General features: G+C 40.2%; 2 protein-coding genes across 2 annotated transcripts in view; both read right to left on the bottom strand.

Moving 5' to 3' along the window:
• Nucleotides 1-13,330: 13,330 nt before the first annotated feature.
• Nucleotides 13,331-17,704, bottom strand: LOC125042502 (titin-like). Its single transcript, XM_047638143.1, has 4 exons — nt 17,698-17,704; nt 14,561-14,685; nt 14,278-14,363; nt 13,331-14,156 (listed from the first exon to the last, which is right to left on the bottom strand). The coding sequence occupies exons 1-4, from the start codon at nt 17,702-17,704 to the stop codon at nt 13,409-13,411; spliced, it is 966 nt and encodes a 321-aa protein (XP_047494099.1). The 3' UTR covers nt 13,331-13,408.
• A 938-nt stretch (nt 17,705-18,642) lies between these two features.
• LOC125042743 (translation initiation factor IF-2-like) overlaps nt 18,643-20,000 on the bottom strand; it is a 1,439-nt gene continuing 81 nt past the window's right edge. Inside the window, exons 2-3 of the mRNA XM_047638599.1 lie at nt 19,403-19,491; nt 18,643-19,282 (exon numbers count right to left, since the gene is read on the bottom strand). Of these exons, the coding sequence (XP_047494555.1) occupies nt 18,757-19,282; nt 19,403-19,491 (615 nt within the window). The 3' untranslated portion in view covers nt 18,643-18,756. The remainder of the gene's footprint in view (nt 19,283-19,402; nt 19,492-20,000) is intronic.

Genomic DNA, 20,000 nt, shown 5'->3' with positions numbered 1-20,000 from the left:
ATACATGCATATATATATAAATATTTTATATATATATATATATGTATATATGTGTATACAAATGTGTATGTATATATAATTATATACATAGTTATATATACGCACATTTATATACAAACATGTATACATACATATGCCTGTGTATATGTGTACATGTATGTATATATGTGTGTGTGGGGGGGGGGGGGGGGTTATATTTATATATATGTATGTATATATATATATATTTGATATTTTTCCAGTTTCTCAGAGCGAGGGTATTCTTGTCTTCTGTATTGGGTTAGAGAGGTGTCCCTCGGGAGTCCGATTCTGACCAGGAAAAGGTAAACCAATACAGCTGAGTAAAACCTTCTTATGAACGTTTTGGAGATGCAATCTCCATCGTCAATGATACGAAATTTATATAGAAAAAACGCTTAACAATGGATATAGAAACATGTAACACAAAAACAGTTTGAGAAAAGGTACATATCGACTGTAGATAAAGGCCAATTTAAGGTAACTGACCATTTAGCATCAGAATGGTTGTTTACATGGTATTTAGGGTGACTGCAGTAGTTTCATGTTGATCATGTGGAGAGATTCGGCTATAATCAGGTCAAATCTATTATCATAGGATGTATTTTCCAGTATGGACACAGGGCACTTGGTAGTTTGTAGATGTCTCTGAGTAACACTGACTTTACATGGAGAAGGATCTCCTGCTTTCTAAGACTGAACATCATGCAGAGCGACAATCTTGACAGAAGTGTCCATTACATTATTGAAGACTTGGAGAGGGCATCAGGGATGCAGGGATTCACAACTCATTGCCTGCATGCTACATTGCGGTAAAAATGTAGGGCGCAATCTTTTTCTTCATGCACTGGAGGTGAGGTTATCAATTATGTCCAGGGAATAGTGGTTCAGAGTGGGAACCAATGTTCGCTTATCTGTCATCAAACTAAAGTGCTGAAGTCCACGAAGATAGAACTTGCACTTACTGATGGCCCAAACAACAGCTTGCATTTCAAACTCGATGGTCGCATACAATGTTTCTGTGTCAAGAAAGGGATCTGCCCTGCACCATCTTGTGTCTCCAAGTACCATTGTCCTGTAATAACATAGCCGAGGCCATAGAGTCTGGAGGTAGTTCTTGTCATGTAGGAGAATGTCCACTACCTTGATTCAATTTGTTACTCATCGAAGGGCCCTATCAGCTCGGAGACAAAAGGCATCTCTTGTAGTAGTAAAACCCATGGGACCCTGACAATACCTGAAACGTCCATAAAGAGTGAGAAATGTAGTCAGGTACTAATCGTCCTCATGTGAGCCAAGATAATCAGTCGTAGAGTTGGCGGGTATATTTTACAACTACAAAACTTAAACATGCTTCAATACAGCTCCCTTATGCTAATAATAACGCCACCCTGAGCACAGCCAACACTGCACTAGACATTGAAAGCACTGTTAAACAAACAACACTACACTGTAACACCACACTTTGCTGCATTAATGAAAAACACTCAAGTAGGTTGATTGCTAAGCAGCCATGATTTTGGAGGAGGCGCAGGACAGGTGACAATAACAGGCATCAGAACTGTCTTATGTTGTCCGTTGTTTCACTTAAATACGTGAGAGTGAAGAAAACACTAATGAAAACAAAAGTAGGTTCATTGGAGATCAGCTTTGACAGAAATAAAAGAGAATTCTTCATATTCTTCTGCCCTATACGCCAGGTGTGTGTGTGTGTGAAAGAGATTATCCCTCCCAAACATACAAATAGAGACAAAATAAATTAATGATCTCCATAAATCATATAAAGAATATTATTATTATTATTATTATTATTATTATTATTATATATATATATATATATATATATATAGGCAATACTCTACACAGCAAAATAAACTAAACATTAATCTACACGTCACATGGTGTAGCATATCACGCAAAAGGCAGTGTATAAAATAATATCACATAATAATCACGAATTACATGCAGTACAATTGGCCTTATAAAATGCATTATCACATCATGGATCATCATCCTCCTAATGGGAACCGCCTTGCTGCGGTGGGGTGGGGGGGTCAGGTCCCTATGACCTGGTGAGCCGGCCCAGAAGGCTACCCATATTGGAGGTGTCACCAGGGAAGGATGAGACAAAATGGCTCCCTGGTGCATTTACAAAAAACTAGATCTCTCACTGATGACCTATGCAACCCCCTGGTCAATCTCTCTGAAACGTCGCATGTTGTCATGCTGGAACCTTTCCAACTTCGAAAGGGCAATAATGGGAATGGTAATTCTTCCCAGGCTCCTGGACTAGGTAAAGAGAAAAGTCCTCAATCCATTAAGGAAATCTTACCTGGTAAATATGAAAGTATCTCATATATTAAATACTTTGTAGTGAAGATCATGGATGACGTATCAGTCATGGATCTTGATATTCTTTAGATACATCGCAGGATAGTTGAGGTGTGTCAACGTGATCCTCACCCCACGGCGAAATGGTAGCCTGATAGTCGAAGTTTCATCACCAGACGAGTGATCATCTGCATCCGATATGTGACATTCCTAGGGCACAAGTCTCATGTTCTCCTCACAAAACACTCAATCAGTGCAAGGGCATTGTCTTTTCCCGAGACCTGATGAGGTATTCTGAGGAGAAACTGTTAGAACTAAAGAATTTTAAGGTAGTGGCAGTAAAATACTTTAAGAAGAAAGTTGATGGTTTGGAACAATCGACACCATCTCTTCTAACTTTTGAAATATTAGTCCTGGTATCAGTTAAGTTGGCATGGTACCATCTTAAGGTAAAGCCATGTGTGCCCAACCCAATGCCAGGGTTATGGGCATGGAGCCAACTCTTGTCATCATAAGGAAAATCGATGACTAAGAAAGTGTGTAAAGGTCATCAAGGAAATGAGAGCTCTCGAGGTCCAGTATGCTGTCACCACTGCAAAGCTCATGAAGCCTCTTAAAAACAGTGTAAAAAGTACAAATTTGAAAAAGTAGTATTGGTAATTAGGAGTAAGGAGAAAGTTAGTTTTCTAGAATCAAAGTGACATTCCTGTGTGCTGTTTGTACAGCCTGGTATGTCCTTTGGCACAGTTCTAGCCCATCCCTTACCTTCCAATACTTCTTGCACCACACACCTTGCCACTACAGTTCGACCTTAGTCCTTAAATACCTGCTTCTGGTGAGTTGTAACACCAGAAAGGAAATAGAAGGGGTCTATTGAGGAAATTCCTCCAAAAGTAAGGTCTTTAGAGGCATAAGTCAAGGCTCCAGAGGCCTCAACGATGACAGCTCCAGCTGCCACTACATCCACAGGGGCCTTTGCTGCTTTACAGAATGCTCCTGAACCAGGTCTGTCCTTCGACTAGGCAAATAAATCCTGTGGCTGTCCAAAAGACTCCTCCCAAAATGGGGTCTTTGGAGCCATCAAGCAGAACTCCAGAGACCTCAACGATGACAGCTCCAGCTGCCACCACATCCACAGGGGTCTTCATTGCTAGAGAGAATGTTGCTAAACCAAAGGCTCAGGTCCACCCTTTGCCCAGGCAAAGAAATCCAAAGGTCTGTCCAAAGGTAGCCTGTGGAAAATATTTCCACATGTAAACCCTCCAAAAGGTACTCCCAAGATGCTGGAAAATACTGGAAGACTGCCTGAAAGTTTGGGGAAGGCCTTACCCGCAGCTGTTGGTGTTGATAGAACCATAATTTTGAGAAATCACTAGTGTCTAAGAAAGATATTTTATTGTTTTCAATTTCGCAGGTGAATTTAATGTTGCGGTGTTGTGAATTTAGATATTATACAGTAAAAAAATTGTTTGAAGTTGGAAGAGCAGTTATTGAGCCAATGTTGGTCGTGATAACATAGGAAGGTATTTGCATAACAAGAACCAAGTAGTGATATCATTGCTACGCCGTCAAATTGAGTGTAAGGGGAGTCATTAAAAGTAAATACTGAATGGTGAGCAGCGATCTATAGGTTGTTTTGTTCAAACCAACCGAGTTTAAAAGAGATGGATGACAGATCTACCTCTTTTACACAAACCTACAATCACCACAGTTAATAAAGACATCAAATACATATATGGGCATTCTTACTATGCTATCCTCAAGTCAGTTTTTTATTTGTTTTTCAAAGCAGCCATTCTATGGGTAATTTTATAAAGCGACGAAAAGAGTGTAACTCTGAATTATGTTCTAATGTGGTTTACCTTTTTACTTGTCCTAACTGTCAGATGTCAAAATCTCTGCAAAGTCACTGATACATTTGTAAATATACCTCGTGAACCGTGGCATCATCTAGTAGCGGCTAGTCGAACTAATGAAGAGACTTTTTTTCGCCAGCAAACACTGATTAAATAAACAGAAAACATGCTACACATTCTTCATAAGAGAACATAACTTCGACGTAGGGTTACAAAGAATATATAGATGCTTTATCAGTGTGTGTGTGTGTGTGTGTGTGTGTGTGTGTGTGTGTGTGTGTGTGTGTGTGTGTGTGTGTGTGTGTGTGTGTGTGTGTGTGTGTCGTCTATGGAAATACTAAGTCAACACTTGGTGATGAGTAACGAAACATTGTGTAATTCATTTATAATGCTAAAATCTCACAACATTTTCGTTATCATTATTCCAAAAGTCGTGGCGTTTATCTGAGGAGTCGCATCCACATTCGAACAGCCGAGTGAGAAAATACAGGTTTGCTTGTTCCAACTCGAGGAACTACTAGCTGGGTGATTCCAAAGAGGGTGAATATCAAAAGTCTGAGAACTTACTTCCAATACATGTGCTGCATGATATCTAAAAAATAATTGTTCATTCTGATGAAATGGGCAGTTCATCTCGCGCTGTACCTTCATTTATCATTTATTCAATCTTTATTCCCTTCTGTTTGTCAGAGCAAATCTGTTTCCAATATATGCGTAGGTGTAGATAAGAATGGCATGCTTGTGTTTTGTCACAAAATCAAAGTTTTCATATATTATTTTCCTATGTTTTTGAATTGATAGAATGGCAAATACTGATTCAATAAACAGAAAATGTATTGTTATCATTTCAGAACAACTGAACGCAAAACCGTAATAGGGCTACAATGAATAAATGGATGATGGTAAGCATATGCGTGAGTGCTGAGGAACTGAAGTTATTAGAACATCTTATTTAGAATAATTTGTTTTATAGTTAATACGCATTTTCAACCCCTTCTCGCGCATGTAGTTGACAGGAAGAAAAGATATATGCAAATATATACATAAACATAAATAAGTTTATACTTTTCTTTCTTTCTTTGTCGGGGAATTCAGTAAATCGAATAATTAGTAGGATGCTTAGTAATCTTGAAGACATATTTACTATCGGTTTATTTTTAAAGAGAAAAAGGGTAATAATTGTCGAAAAGAAATACCAATATTAAGAGCAGTCATACTTATGATGAGAACAATCTATCGTTATTCAAATCTTATCTAATCCCCGGGACAGAGATGATATGTGAGGCCCCGGTTTCCTCCGTAATACTTTCCATCCCTTTAGCATGGTCTACTAGCTATTGGGAGGTTCCTTCTTTAGCCGTTTCCCAAACATTGACAATATTCGCCCTAACAGTTTTCTTCGGGTTTGAGTTACATGCCTTGCTTAGCTTCGGAAGGACTTCCCTGTGGTTTTGGTCGTTGAACCACGTCGTTGCTGCCCTTGATGTGTGTATTGGGCAGTTATCCTACACGAATAAGGTTGTTTCTGGGAAAGACCAAAGGACAGCAACGTGCTGATTTGTCTCAACTGAATCTCCGTTCTTTTTCGGCGAGTTCACCACGCCATGTAAGAAAATCCACCCCACTTATTATAGGTCACGTGGCCACTCCTCGCTTTTTCACAGATATGTTTTCAGTCACATCTGAAAAGTAAATAATGATAGATAATCAGAACATAAAGCATGAAGAGTAGGGCACTAACATATATATTCATCAAAATTTGAACTAAGACTACGAACAAATTGAAGAAGGATAATGATATTTACACCTGTTATTTTCCATCCAGCAATAGAGCTTCCCGTGCGCTCTCCACATCTGCTGGCGAACCGGAGGCGGTGTTGGCGATGTCGTTCAACCTCTCCTTGGTATCGTTCTTTGATGAATCCCATCTGCATGAGTTGTGGGTCTTTCAATGAATTTTAGCTGCATTGGTGAAGGGCATCCGGAACGAAGGGTGTTCTGGGTGCCCTCCTCCTCCCACCTTATTCACCTGAATGGAGCGAGAGGTACCCGGCTCTCTGGTGATTTTACTGGGAAAGAAATTACTTTCCCTGATCCCTATGCTGCGGCCGCGAATTATGATTTCAGTTTGCCTTGCGCACATCTTGAAAAAAAAAAGATGTCAGCTTGGGAACCTCGTTTTCGCCTCGGATTTCCCCTATGTCATTATGAGGTCACATACCATCGGACATATTTTCTTTATTGTTTAGCATATATCAGGATGAGTCGCGAAATTAAGGAACTTATTGAATAAGTATTTATATCGTAAACATATTAAGATTACGCATCAAAGTTTTGACATACGCTTACAGAAACATGGGAAATTTAAATAACTTACGTGTAAGATAAAATTATAGAGCGAGATTAAATTCCTAATGAACAATACTTCTTTTTCAAGATATCACATATCATAGAGCACATGTATTGCGAGTTTTTAGACTTATTTTTCATCCAACTTGGAACCACTCAGCTAGTAGTTGCTCGAGTTCCAATAACCAAACATTTATTTTCTTGCTCAGCTGATCAAATGCAACTCAGAGAAACGCCACGGCTTACGGAAGAATAAAAGCGAAACTTAGGATAAAATTTGAACACAATACATACTGTTTAGCTACTCATCACCAAATATTGACTTAGTATTTCTATAAACACTGCACACTATGTGTGTATATGTGTGTGTGTGTATATATATATATATATATATATATATATATATATATATATAAATACACACACACACCGTGTGCGTGTATGTGTATATATACATATATAGTTATATATGTATATATGTATAAATCTATATCTAATTATATATGTATATATACATATGTATATACATTTATATATATACATATATACACATATATATGCTGTACACACACACACACAATGAAAATATCTACATATTCATTGGTTTTGCGTTTAGCTAATGTAATGAAAAATATAATGTAGCATGCTTCTGTTCATTGAATCAGTTGAATCAGTGTTGTAGTGTTTAGTTCAGGCTAAATAAAACACTATTAGTTCAATTAGCCGCTGTTAGATGATGAAGCTACGAAAACGATTTAGAAAAGTATAAGTGAATTTGATGAAGTTTATTTGATACAGTTGCCAAATATAGATTTTTAAAACATGAAGCATTTTCAGGTTTCGAAATATGTAGCTATAACTGATACTTCCTGTGTTGCAAGAAGGGGGAAATGCCGCCTCACTTCCTTATCGCCATTTCGATAAACAAACAAATCCAGGAAATCGCATTTGAAGAATATCCCCCTACAAAGTCGATGATAGCTAATACAACATGTTTTGTTATTACTGTTTTAAGAAAACGAAAGATGAAATGGCTTACCTAGTTTCCAGAACTAAACACTAATGCACTTGTTGATCTTTTATATACTACCAATCACTCTTTGTTACAGACAACGTAGGATTTTCGCCTCATTCATAAAAATACTATTTACTCCATGTTTACATCGAATTGACGGGTAGATGTATAAAAGTGGGACCCAGCAAGTGCACTGAAATATAATTCCGCAACTGTACGTGGGTTCAACCTCTAAATGACTGCAAAGCCGCATCCTCAAACACAGAAGCAAGTCCATCAGGACTGGCCTACCCCTGAGTAAGCCATCCTTCTCGGCAATCAGAGAGCACGCTCACCTTCACAACCACGTGTTAGACTATACTAATTTCAAATTTGTGATCTCCCATCCTAACAGATTTGACCTGATCATAGCCGAATCGCTTCACATAATTAACATGAAACCTTAGCTCAATGGTACAATATCCGCAACCACCCAATATAGAATGTAAACAACCATCCTGCTGTTAAATGGTCAGTTACCTTAAATTGACCTTTTCTCAAGCTGTTTCTGTATTATATGTTTTGGTATTCTTTAAGCGTTTTTTTTTTTATACGAATTTTGTATATATGTGTGAAACCATATGAATGGTAATATATATATATATATATATATATATATATATATATATATACATACACATATATCTGTATACATATACTTAATATACATACATGCACATTTATTTATAAATATGTATATATATACATATATATGTGTATATATATATTGTATGCATAAAATTAGATTATGTTTAAAATTTATGATAGTCTGCCCCAAAATTATTGTTTGCTTCAGGATACTATATATAATCAATATTTGTGACTTCAAGTTAGAGTCACGGAAATGATTTCGTTTTGTATTATATAGATTTCTTTTGATATTTTTATATTGAGTTTTAATTATGTCGCGGAGTGTAGGTACTATGTTCATAAGCAGGAGTCAGCTGTGTCTAGGCGGCATGTACTTCTGTTGGCATGTCGTGCGAGCAGAAGCACATGGCGCTTAAAAATGTAGGATTTGCTCATTGTTTAGAAGCTGTTGAAATCATGGAAGTTAGTTGATACATGAACAAATTGTGAAATTAGGAATATCAATTAGGAGTGTTTTGTTTGTTCGATTCCAGTTCAAACAAGCGGAAAAAGTTTTAGGGATATTGATAGTGGTAACTGCTGGGATGTAACATCTTGCACCAATAAATCCACTCCGTGACGGAACAGACGTTTTTTCCTTCAAACAACATATATAAGGAATGACAATCGTATTTTCCTTGTGAGATGACATCTCAGTGACACACACACACACATATGTATGCATTCACAAATGGAAATCAGTGGTATCATTTACTCAAATGTCAGACTGTTATAGTAGTATTTGTGTATGTATATAAGTATGTATAAATAGCTTCCACGTGGCGTACAGAAGCAAGTATACGCGTGGCTTCACCGCAGGCGCCCCAACGTGCCCCACGCCCCCACACCAGTACTTAAGGCTCAGGATGACCCAGGTCAGTCTCAGTCCTTTCAGAGAGTCTTGCCTATCGCTGCGGGTCAGGCTGGCCGGGTCCGTGTTAATATCTGTGTTAAGCCAACCGTCCGTTTCACTACTGCTGCTAAACCATATGTTTAAGGTGTTATTATATACCCTTTACATTCTGGTGGCAGGGTGGTAGTTGTGTCCTTTTGGCACACAACAATGGACTCATAGTCTCCGATGGTCACCCGCTCGGACCAAATCGCTTCCATACACGCAAAAGTCTTCAGAACCTGTTGTGAGTACATATTTGGGCCATTTTTCCTTTCTTTTATCTTCCCCATAAATGTGTTAAGCTGTATGTGCAGTAACCCTCGCGCTGGTTTTTGTTAGGTTAAAGTGCTAATTTACAGCAATGGTACGCTCTCCACTGCTGACCTCAGATCACACTACTGTGTGATCAACGGTATGGGTTCAAACAACAGGAATATCGTTTTTATTACGTATTTGTTGAATTTTTCTCGTGATTAGAGAGTATATTGTTTCAATTGCAACGAATTTAGCGCGTTCATGATTTTGCTGTATTCATGAACATCATATCATTATTCTTTCTCCCTACCCATTTCCCGTCTTGACCTGACCTCCGAGTGAAAGCTATCAGTCACATCTGCTTGGGTCAGCTGTGTGACCTGACCCCACTTTCACTCTGAGTGATTGACACGTGAAATGAATGTGAGAACCGCTGGCATTTCCTGTATATTGTTTTCGAGATTGTTACATTATAGGATAACGCGTAGCATCCGTTGCATGTTCATTGGTGACACGTTCTATCGGCGCTAGAGCGGAGCTTGTAACGCGAATTACTTACATTTTTATATAGCGCCAGGGATCTTCCCCTTATCATAGTGTCAGAATGCCTGATTACTTGGGGTTGCGTATATGCCTAAAGATCCGCGCTCCGACGAATAGTTCGTTCGGCATTTTTTGAGCCGGTGTGACCCGAGGTTAGGTCCGTTAAATAATGTAGGACTAGGGTTTAAGCTAGAATTGAGATTATCTTATTAATCACATCCCGCTCACCCCCTTGACGTCGCTGCCATGTTTGAGGTAAATCCCATCGATTTGTGATTCATGATAAATACCCGTAGGGCATTGCATGAGCGCCCATCACAGACTCGCAGATAGAGTGGGTTATTAATATTTTCCCAGCTCGTTTCGCTTCATGAAGTACGGCATTCTTGGGGTATAGACCCCCCCCCCCCCCCCGTCAATGAAGTCTGTATGCGCAGCTTGACATGTTACCTCGGCAGAATGATTTTTCCCCGAGAAGATTCGTTCGCGAATTGTTTCACGTCACCATTCATTAGTGCGTCATTCTGTCGCATATCATTAAATGTTAAATTCAATGTAGTGTTTGAAATAATGTTGTATTACTTCTATAGCTAGTTTATTGCATTTGTGTAAAATGAACGTTAATTTCCGTGTTTGGTACCCATGTCCGGTCTGTGTGAGGTAACTTTCACTCTCATTCTTCTCTGCGTTACGACAATTGGTTCAAGTAATTCCTTGCGGATGCCTTTGTCATTTCCCTTATTTACCCTCCTGTCTATCAGAGACGGTTAGCAGTTCAAGCTAGGTCTATGCGGACCGCTGTTACCGTCTCTCTCTCCTATTTTTTTTTCTTAACTATGTGAAAGTAAAACACAAAATGAAAAAAAAAGAGAAGACGAAAATAACGAAAATTCAACCATAAAAACTGCAAATTATATAAATAATCGGCTAGTGGTGCTTAACATCCCCTCTTCTCTGTTGTCTTTCTTTTCTCTTACTATCTTACTTCACGATATCTGTCATAGTACCGAAGGAGGCCCTGCTGCAGAAACGGTCACCTTCGGGCGCCGTAAAAATCGTCACCGGGAAATCGCCAGAAACCGAAAAAGACTAGGATAATTATGCCCGTCAATCCAGTGAAGGATCAGGAACTCGCCAGAGCAGGTACCAGTCGACCCATAATGCTGTGAACTTGCCTGGACGCCGCAGATCCACTCAACCTCCAGGAGCTCGAAGGACCTGGAAGAGATCTGCGGGAACGTGCATTGGGCGAGTGAGCCGCCGAGTTAGGCCTGGTCGAGGACTACGAGGACGAATCCGAAGTCAAAGAGGACCTGTGCGAGACCTTCGAAGACCTGTGGATGTCGAGGACGAACGGATTTACCAGGGACCAAGATGAAGACGACGACAGGGACGAGCAGCCACGAAGATGCATCAGGGACATTACACGCAAGAACGAAGTGTTTACAAGTCAAGAACCAGCCAGGTTGGGTCACCCTTGAGGCAAATATCAGACACCTCGAGGGCAAAGCGTGAGTAGGTGGCCGAGCAATATAAGTATGTATAAATAGCTTCCACGTGGTGTACATAAGCAAGTATAAGCGTAGCTTCACCGCAGGCGCCCCAACGTGCCCCACGCACCCACCAGTACTTAAGGCTCAGGATGACCCAGGTCAGTCTCAGTCCTTTCAGAGAGTCTTGCCTATCGCTGCGGGTCAGGCTGGCCGGGTCCGCCCTCCGGGCAGACCAAGCACTTAGCCTTACGAAGACTTGTATCCGTGTGAATATCTGTGTTGCTTACGCTTCTAAATAAAAGAGGTTAAGCCAACCGTCCGTTTCACTACTCCTGCTAAACCATATGTTTAAGGTGTCATTTAAATACCCTTTACAATGTATATATATATATGAGTGTGTGTGTGTGTGTGTGTGTGTCTAGGTATATGTGTATGTGTATATATATACATACATGTACAGAGAGAGAAAGTGAGAAATATATATATATATATACATACTGTGTCTGTATGTATGTATATGTATATATATATATGTGTGTGTGTGTGTGTATCTATACGTATATATCATTTACTTATATGTCAGACTGTTATAGTAGTATTTGTGTATATATATATACATAAATGTACAGAGAGAGAAAGGGGGAAATATATATATATATATATATATATATATATATATACATACTGTGTCTGAATGTATGTATATGTATATATATGTGTGTGTATGTGTGTCTATCGTTAGCCATATATATATATATATATATATATATATATAAAAATATATATATATATATTTATATGTATATATATGTATGTTTGTATTTTTTGAAACTTTGGCGGAGGTCTTGTGTTTTCTGTTTTCATGATAATTTATCTTGTAAGTTTTGTGTCACCGTTTATTAGGATCAACGTGATTATTTAATGTTTCGTCAACATTTTGGTTTTGGTATGTACTGGTGAGGAAATACGTTTGAATCTGTAGGTTTTCAATGTGGCTGGTGTTTTGATACCCAAATTGTTTGTATTTTTTGTTTATTTTTCTGTTTGTAAACACACTCACACTCACATATATATATATATATATATATATATATATATATATATATATATATATGTATGTATATATATGTATGTATATATGTACGCACATATATATATATATATATATATATATATATATATGTGTATATATATGTATATATGTACGCACATATATATGTATATATATATATATATATATATATATATATATATATATGTATATATATATGAATATATATATATATTTATATAAGTATATATATATTTATATATATATAAATATATATATGATAAATATATATATATATATATATATATATATATATATATATATACATATACACACATATATATATATACACACATACATTTTCTATCTTTTTTAAGTTATGCCAAAGGGTGTCTCATGGCAGTCCCTCTAACCTAGCCTAAGCATGGGACACAGTTCCTGACACAAGGTACGGCTTAGCGTTATGAATAAGGATGAATCTGAATTTGAACGAAAAGGATGAGAGAACAACAGGACCTGATATTTCGAGTGGGTGGAATGTCGTCTGTCTGTCGAAACACAATTGGCAGGATCATTTCATCCTAAATGTATGGAAGCGCAAGGGAATAATTGATATCCTCAATAACGTCTTTATAATTTAGTAATGAACGAACTTCACATCCTTTGATCATAAAGTGGCAAGTGGCTTTAATCGGGAAAAATAACCTTCACATTGCCTAGCAGAAGACGAAGAAACGGGATAGAGATGGAGAGAATGGGTTTCCCTGGCGTAATTCACCCTGTGTCTTTTGCATACATTCTAATGCCAGGTTTGTATTAGATGGTTTGATTCCTAGTTGAGAATGGAAAAGGACGTTTCATATATAAGGAACTTTATTCAAATAGACATCCCTTAAAGCCTAAAGTATCCCTCAGGTCACCCTCGTCCCCCGCTTAGTTTTCGTCGCTGCTGTCGGAGACCCTGTGGGCGAGGCGGGCGGAGACGCGGTCGAAAGCAGGCGTTGAGTAGCGCGCGGCGGCCAGAGGCTGCGGCCTGGCAGGCGGGGGACCAGAGGCCGCGACGGGCTGGGCAGCTCTGACCAGCAGCGGGCCGAAGTCGTCGTCGTCGAGGTCGACCTTGCGAGACCTGAACTTAGGGGCTTCGACCTCAACGAGGCGGGCCTCCAGCCTGGGCGGCGGGCCAGGGAGGGCTTCCACGTAGCGGGCTTCGACCTGGGGACGCGACGCAGGGGCGGGGACGGCGTCGACCTCTACGAAGCGGGTTTCCACCCGAGGACGCAGGAGGGGGAGGGGCACCGCCTCGACCTCCACGAATCTCGCTTCCGCCCGGGGTCGCAGTGGACGGAGGGGAGCTGCCTCCACTTCGACGAGGTGTTCCTCTACCCGAGGGCCGACGGCGAGGGCGGGGACGGCCTTCACCTCTACGTACTGGGTCTGTACCCTGGGTTTCGGGAGCGGGGCGGGGGCGGCTTCGACGAGGCGGCTCCTTGGCCTGGAAACGGGGGCGCTTGCAGGGACGAAGCGGACGTCCTCGTCGTCAATGTCGTCCACGAAGGCGACCTTCCTCTTGGGAGTTTTTGCCTCGGCGCGAGCGGCGGCCCTGAAGTCCGGCGCGCGGACCACCTGCAGGCGATCGTGCTGCTCCTCCACCTTCACCTCATCGCCGTCGTGATCCTCGAAGCTGGAATTCGGGAACAGATTTTTTTTTTTTACCTTTTTCGGTTATTCCTGTTCTCTTCTGTATTCCTATTTTATTCAGACCTTAAAAACGTATTCTGATTTGTGACCAGTTATATACTTACGTGTATTGGATCTTCACGTCCTTGCCGAAATGACCGCCACTGTTAAGGTTACAGCTCGCTAGGCCCAACAGCGCCAGTAACACCACCTGGTAAATGCAAGGATCATATACTGAATTTGTTGAATGTTTGTTACAAACGTCAAGCTACACTGATCTTTTGTTCGAGATTAGCATACTCCCTTCATGTGTGTTTTCTCTCAATATTCTTTGTAAGTATTGTAAAAATGTTCTGAACCGCTTATCACAGAGTGAGATGGAAAGCGAAGAGCTTTTCTATTACATACAAACTTCATGATGGCGGGGGATCCAACAGCCTTTGCCTTGACCAAGTCGAGGAGAGAACTGGTACCCTTCCGCCGGCCAAGCACGCTTATATACCGGGAGATCACGTGGGTGAGACGGGGAAGGTCTTGTTAGGAACATGCAAGTTTTTGCTTCGCTAACGCTAGAGTCCGAGTGGCCGGAATTCTCTTCACCACATGCGGGCTCTAGAATAAACAACAGGCAACATGCATTGATTTATATGGTTCGTTCCTACGACGTTTTCTGGTTATCAAGTCTGTACTTTTCCTGTCGGTTAAAAAGTTGTAAGTGTGAGAAAAAACTGATTAGCATATTTTTAACACTATTTATCATTAACATATATACTTTAGATATCTTCTCGTGTCAGTGTGAATTTCCTTAGCATTGACATTGCTAACATTAACACAAAACATGATAAAACAAGTAGTAGAATTTAATCAGTTTTTATGATGGTGAAGGTACTGAAGAATTCTCACTAGTCGAGAGTTCATTGCCTCTTTCAAACCACTGGAAGAAAAATAGTGTGGAGTAGGTTGCTGTAGCTTTAAAAGAAGGAATATTCATCAAACTTTCTGTTTACAACATCATGCGTATCGCAAGTCTTCAGTGCTTCTCTCTTTCTCATTCTTCTTTCCATATAATTAATTCTTTCGTACACACACGCGCGTGCACACACACACATACACACACACACACACACACACACACACACACACACACACACACACACACACACACTCACACACACTCACACACACACACACACACACACACACACACACACACACACACACACACACACACACACTCACACACACACACACACACACACACACACACACACACACACACACACACACACACACACACACACACACACACACACACACACACACACACACACACACACACACACACACACACACACACACACACACACTCACACACACACACACACACACACACACACACACACACACACACACACACACACACACACACACACACACACACACACACACACACACACACACACACACACACACACACACACACACACACACACACACACACACACACACACACACACACACTCACACACACACACACACACTCACACACACTCACACACACACACACACACACACACACACACACACACACTCACACACACTCACACACACACACACACACACACACACACACACACACACACACACACACACACACACACACACACACACACACACACAAACACACACACACACATATATATATAGATAGATAGATAGATAGATAGATAGATAGATAGATATAGGCAGATAGATAGATATGCATGGATATATATATGTATAGATATTTTTTTAAATACAGGCAAGAGTCCGATTAGCCTGCAAGGATTCAGATTACAAACACTCGTCCGAGCAGGAGGCCGGATAGTGTTTTTTGTGATAATTACTTTTATGTCGTTTGTTTTATATCATGATAAAATCTCTGTTAATGTGTTGATTATTAATTACCGAATACGTGGTTAAGATGAACAGAAACCTGCTTTTCTTCCTTACACACACACATATTCAGTACATGTTTGTACGTACTGTATACATATTTTAATTTAAGATTTCTTAGAGGTTCCTCTTTAGTATTTATTAGTACATATACATATATTGTGTGTTTTATGTATGTGTGTGAATTAATCTTTACTATCCACATGAGTGTTAAGCATCGCTACTTTCGGATGCAAAAACACATGATGGTTCAACAAAAATAAATGATAATACATAATGCACATCGCGAATATTGTTGCATACGATGATAAATCTGCGGAGTCTGAACTAGACATTTCACATCCTTGCAGTCTGGGAGCAGAGCAGGATGCGCTTTTGTTGTATATAAAAAGCGCTATGCAAACCGAGTTGGCAGGAATACTCATGGCCACCGAATTTCTATTGAATCAAGGCTCACGGGTCATTTTCTGCGATTCACAGAGTGCTCTCTAGGCTCTGAACACTCTAGACAAAGGTGCGGGAAATATTGCAAATGACATCAGGATAAACGTGTACCGTGCAAAAGAACGAGGCCATAATATACGTTTTGTGGATTCCATCGCATGTTGGAATCCCTAGGCATGATCATGCTGATCGCCTAGCAAAGTCAGCATGTGACAAAGTGTGGATATAGATCTTGGGATACCTCTTTCTAGGATTTTATACATCATTAAAGCTTCCTTCAGAGAGGACTTGACTGAGTTGATTAATTCTCAACACCCTAAAAGCTGTAGCATAAAGCACTATGACCGGTTTAGGCAAGATTCATTCATCTATGGTTTATATAAAACAAGAACAAGACAGTGTGATGCTGTGACTGCAAGAATCAGGCTTGGGTATAGATTGTATTGGCAGGTCAGTACAGTTTGTAATGTCGAAGAAACTAAGTGTAAACTGTGTAATGAAGAATATAAGCGAATACTTGTACATTATATCTCAGAGTGTCATGTGTTACAGCCTTTCAGACCACCTAGCATGAGGTACCGAGAACTATGTAACTACTTCATATCATCTGATGTCTTAGAATTTATACTTATGGAATGTAGTATCACATACCACGCCCAAGCTACATGCCGGCGTGGCAAATGAGTGGATAAAGGACTGTGCAATTGTTTATTTCCTTAAACTGATAAAGTACTCATAACAATGTTATAGGCTAAAATTCAAATGTAATACCACTATGTAATGTTTTGACCATGCATTAAATGTACCACAGCTTGCCCACGCCTGTGCAGTTAATAAATAAATGACTAAACTAAAATGAGATGGGCTTCACTGACCAAGAACTCAAGGTACACACAGATCCCTGTTTGTTTATTTTTTACTGAAATAAATATGAATGAGTTGATAGAGAAAAAGATAAATCGATGTGGGTGATATTTTTCTCATAAAAGACGCTTGGAGTATTATGCAGACATTAATATTTTTATTATAACTTGCATAACACATGACACAGATGTTTCTAAACATCGCCGGATATCTAGAGACAAGCAAGAATACTATCAAGTAACACAAGAGATTTGTCACATTAGAATTCTTGCCACTTGTTAGTCAATAAGAGGCCTCTTTACCAGTCATGTTCACTGTGTAGTAATTAATCATTAGGTTACATAATGTTCTAACGATCCGTGTAAATAGTCAGTATAATGTCATTCTTATTTTTCTTTTCTCTTTGCACACTGTAAATATGAACCGTGAAACAAAGCCGTCCGCTTCATATATGTGATTCGTGAACTTAATATCTACTACTGAACTGCTCACCAATGAAGAAAATCTTATCCCCATCCACCCCTCCCTAAATTCCTGCCAATGCTTCATACAAAGCTCACTTTGTATGAATCTGGCGTCTGATCCAAGACAACCCAATAGTGAAGAAATCATAGATGTATTTTACTCAAGTGATGTTTCCGTCTTCGAAATCATGTGTTATGAGTAACTTACCCTTCCTACTTGCCATTCCGATGGGCCTGAAATAGCCCACGTGAAGACGGCTAAACCACCTACTTCAAAAAGTGAGGGAGCGTGTGCATTCCTTTATTAAGAACGATTAGTGATAATCATATCCAATACTCTCTACTTATATCATGTCGAATTAGCTTTTCTCTGAGTCGACCCTCATATCTAACACGTCGTGGATTAAGTAATATTGATAGAAAAATATCAAATGGGATGTTAAAAGTTTACTTAAAAGTTATGGTCCATCATCAATAATGCTCATAATCAGTTACATTTCCAGCACTTGTACACAGAAAAAAAAAATCTTGTTTTGTGTAAATTTGGAACCATGTATAACATTGTAGATATATATTACATGGATAAAGAGAATTAAGAAATGCTGTTATCTTTACAATGTTTTAAGCAATATCTTTCAGGCATAATGCATGAAACAACTCATTCAGGGAAGTAAAGCTGATTAAAACGAAATAAAGACTAATTCTTAAAAACGCTGAAGTGTGTACGCCATCCTTAACTTTTATTCTTGCAAAAAAAAAACAGCGTGTGAATGAAACACTGAGTAGGTTTACTTTTGCATTTATTCATTTAGAATTAATTTATAATTTTTGAAAGAAGATTAGAAGAATAAAGAAGAATCCTGTGCAGGCTATCGCACGGCGTGCCGCGAGTCCTGCCTACTCCTCATCGCTGCTGTAGGAGACCCTGCGGGCAGGGACAGCGAGAACCGTGTCGACGGCGGCCAGGGAGGAGCGCAGGGGCGCCAAGCGCTGCAAGGGGGCGGGGGTAGGGGGGGCGACGGGCCTTGATGCGCGGAACAAGACCGGGAGGTCGTCATCGTCGTCGTCGTCCAGTCTGACGTAGCGGGCCCTGGGAGCTTCCACCTGGACGTAGTGGGTGACTTGGGGAGCCGGAGCGACCTCGACCAAGCGCGTGCGCACCTGAGGCTGGAGTTGCACCTCAGTCGGGATGAAACGGGTCTCCACCCGACGGACAGGGGCGGCCTCCACGGGGACGAAGCGTGTCCGCGTCTGGGGTCGGGGGACAGCACTCACGGGGGCAAGGCGGGCGGCAGGGGCAGGGGCAGGGGCAGGGGCAGGGGCGGCGACCGCGGCCTTCCGGGGCGCCCCGCCGACGAGGCCGAGTCCCAGCCTCTCGGCCTCCACCTCCACCTGGATCTCCTTGCCGTCGTCGTCGTAGTACCTGCGGGAGAGCGGGGTTCCCTCAGGTCGGAGGAACAGAGAGCGAAACAAACAAGCCGTAAGGAAGAACGCACGTGTATGTACTCAGGAACTGCGACCTAACGGCAGGGACCCGACTTACTTGTAGCGAAGAGAGACGTCCCTGGCGCGGTCGCCTCCGATCAGGGTTGTGCTGCAGCTCGCCAGCCCCGCCAGCGCCAGCAGCATCAGCTGTCGAGGAGGAAAAGGGGTTGACAGGTGAACTGTTGAAAGGCCAAGTGCACAGGCCCTTGTGTACCTGTATCTGTCTCTCTCTATGTATATATGTAAATATATACATATATATGTGTGTGTGTGTGTGTGCATATACATACACACACACGCACACATATAGATATACATATAGATATACATATATATATACATATATATATATATATATATATATATATATATATATATATATATGTATGTATATGTACAGACACAGACACATACACACAAGTGTACATACATATATACATATATAGATAGATAGATATACATACATATATATATATATATATATATATATATATATATATATATAGACACATACATATGTATGTTTGCATGTATATATTCGTGCGTACATAGTCAGAAGCAAGGTCGAAATAAAAAAAAAATTGTCCGATAACAAAATATCGTGACTCAATCACATCGATTACTGAATGGGAGACGCGAGAAAGAACTGTCTAGTT

The sequence above is a fragment of the Penaeus chinensis genome, chromosome 32 (genome assembly GCF_019202785.1).
Source record: "Penaeus chinensis breed Huanghai No. 1 chromosome 32, ASM1920278v2, whole genome shotgun sequence".
NCBI classification, from domain to species: Eukaryota; Metazoa; Arthropoda; class Malacostraca; order Decapoda; family Penaeidae; genus Penaeus; species Penaeus chinensis.
Note: the sequence above shows the minus strand (reverse complement) of the source record. Positions and strands in the feature narration are given on the sequence as shown.

Coding starts and splice junctions, on each gene's coding strand:
- LOC125042502 (XM_047638143.1), bottom strand. Junction 14,364..14,560: donor CCCCCGCCATCATGAAGTTT/GTATGTAATAGA, acceptor TGCATTTACCAG/GTGGTGTTACTGGCGCTGTT. Junction 14,157..14,277: donor GACGTGAAGATCCAATACAC/GTAAGTATATAA, acceptor CCCGAATTCCAG/CTTCGAGGATCACGACGGCG.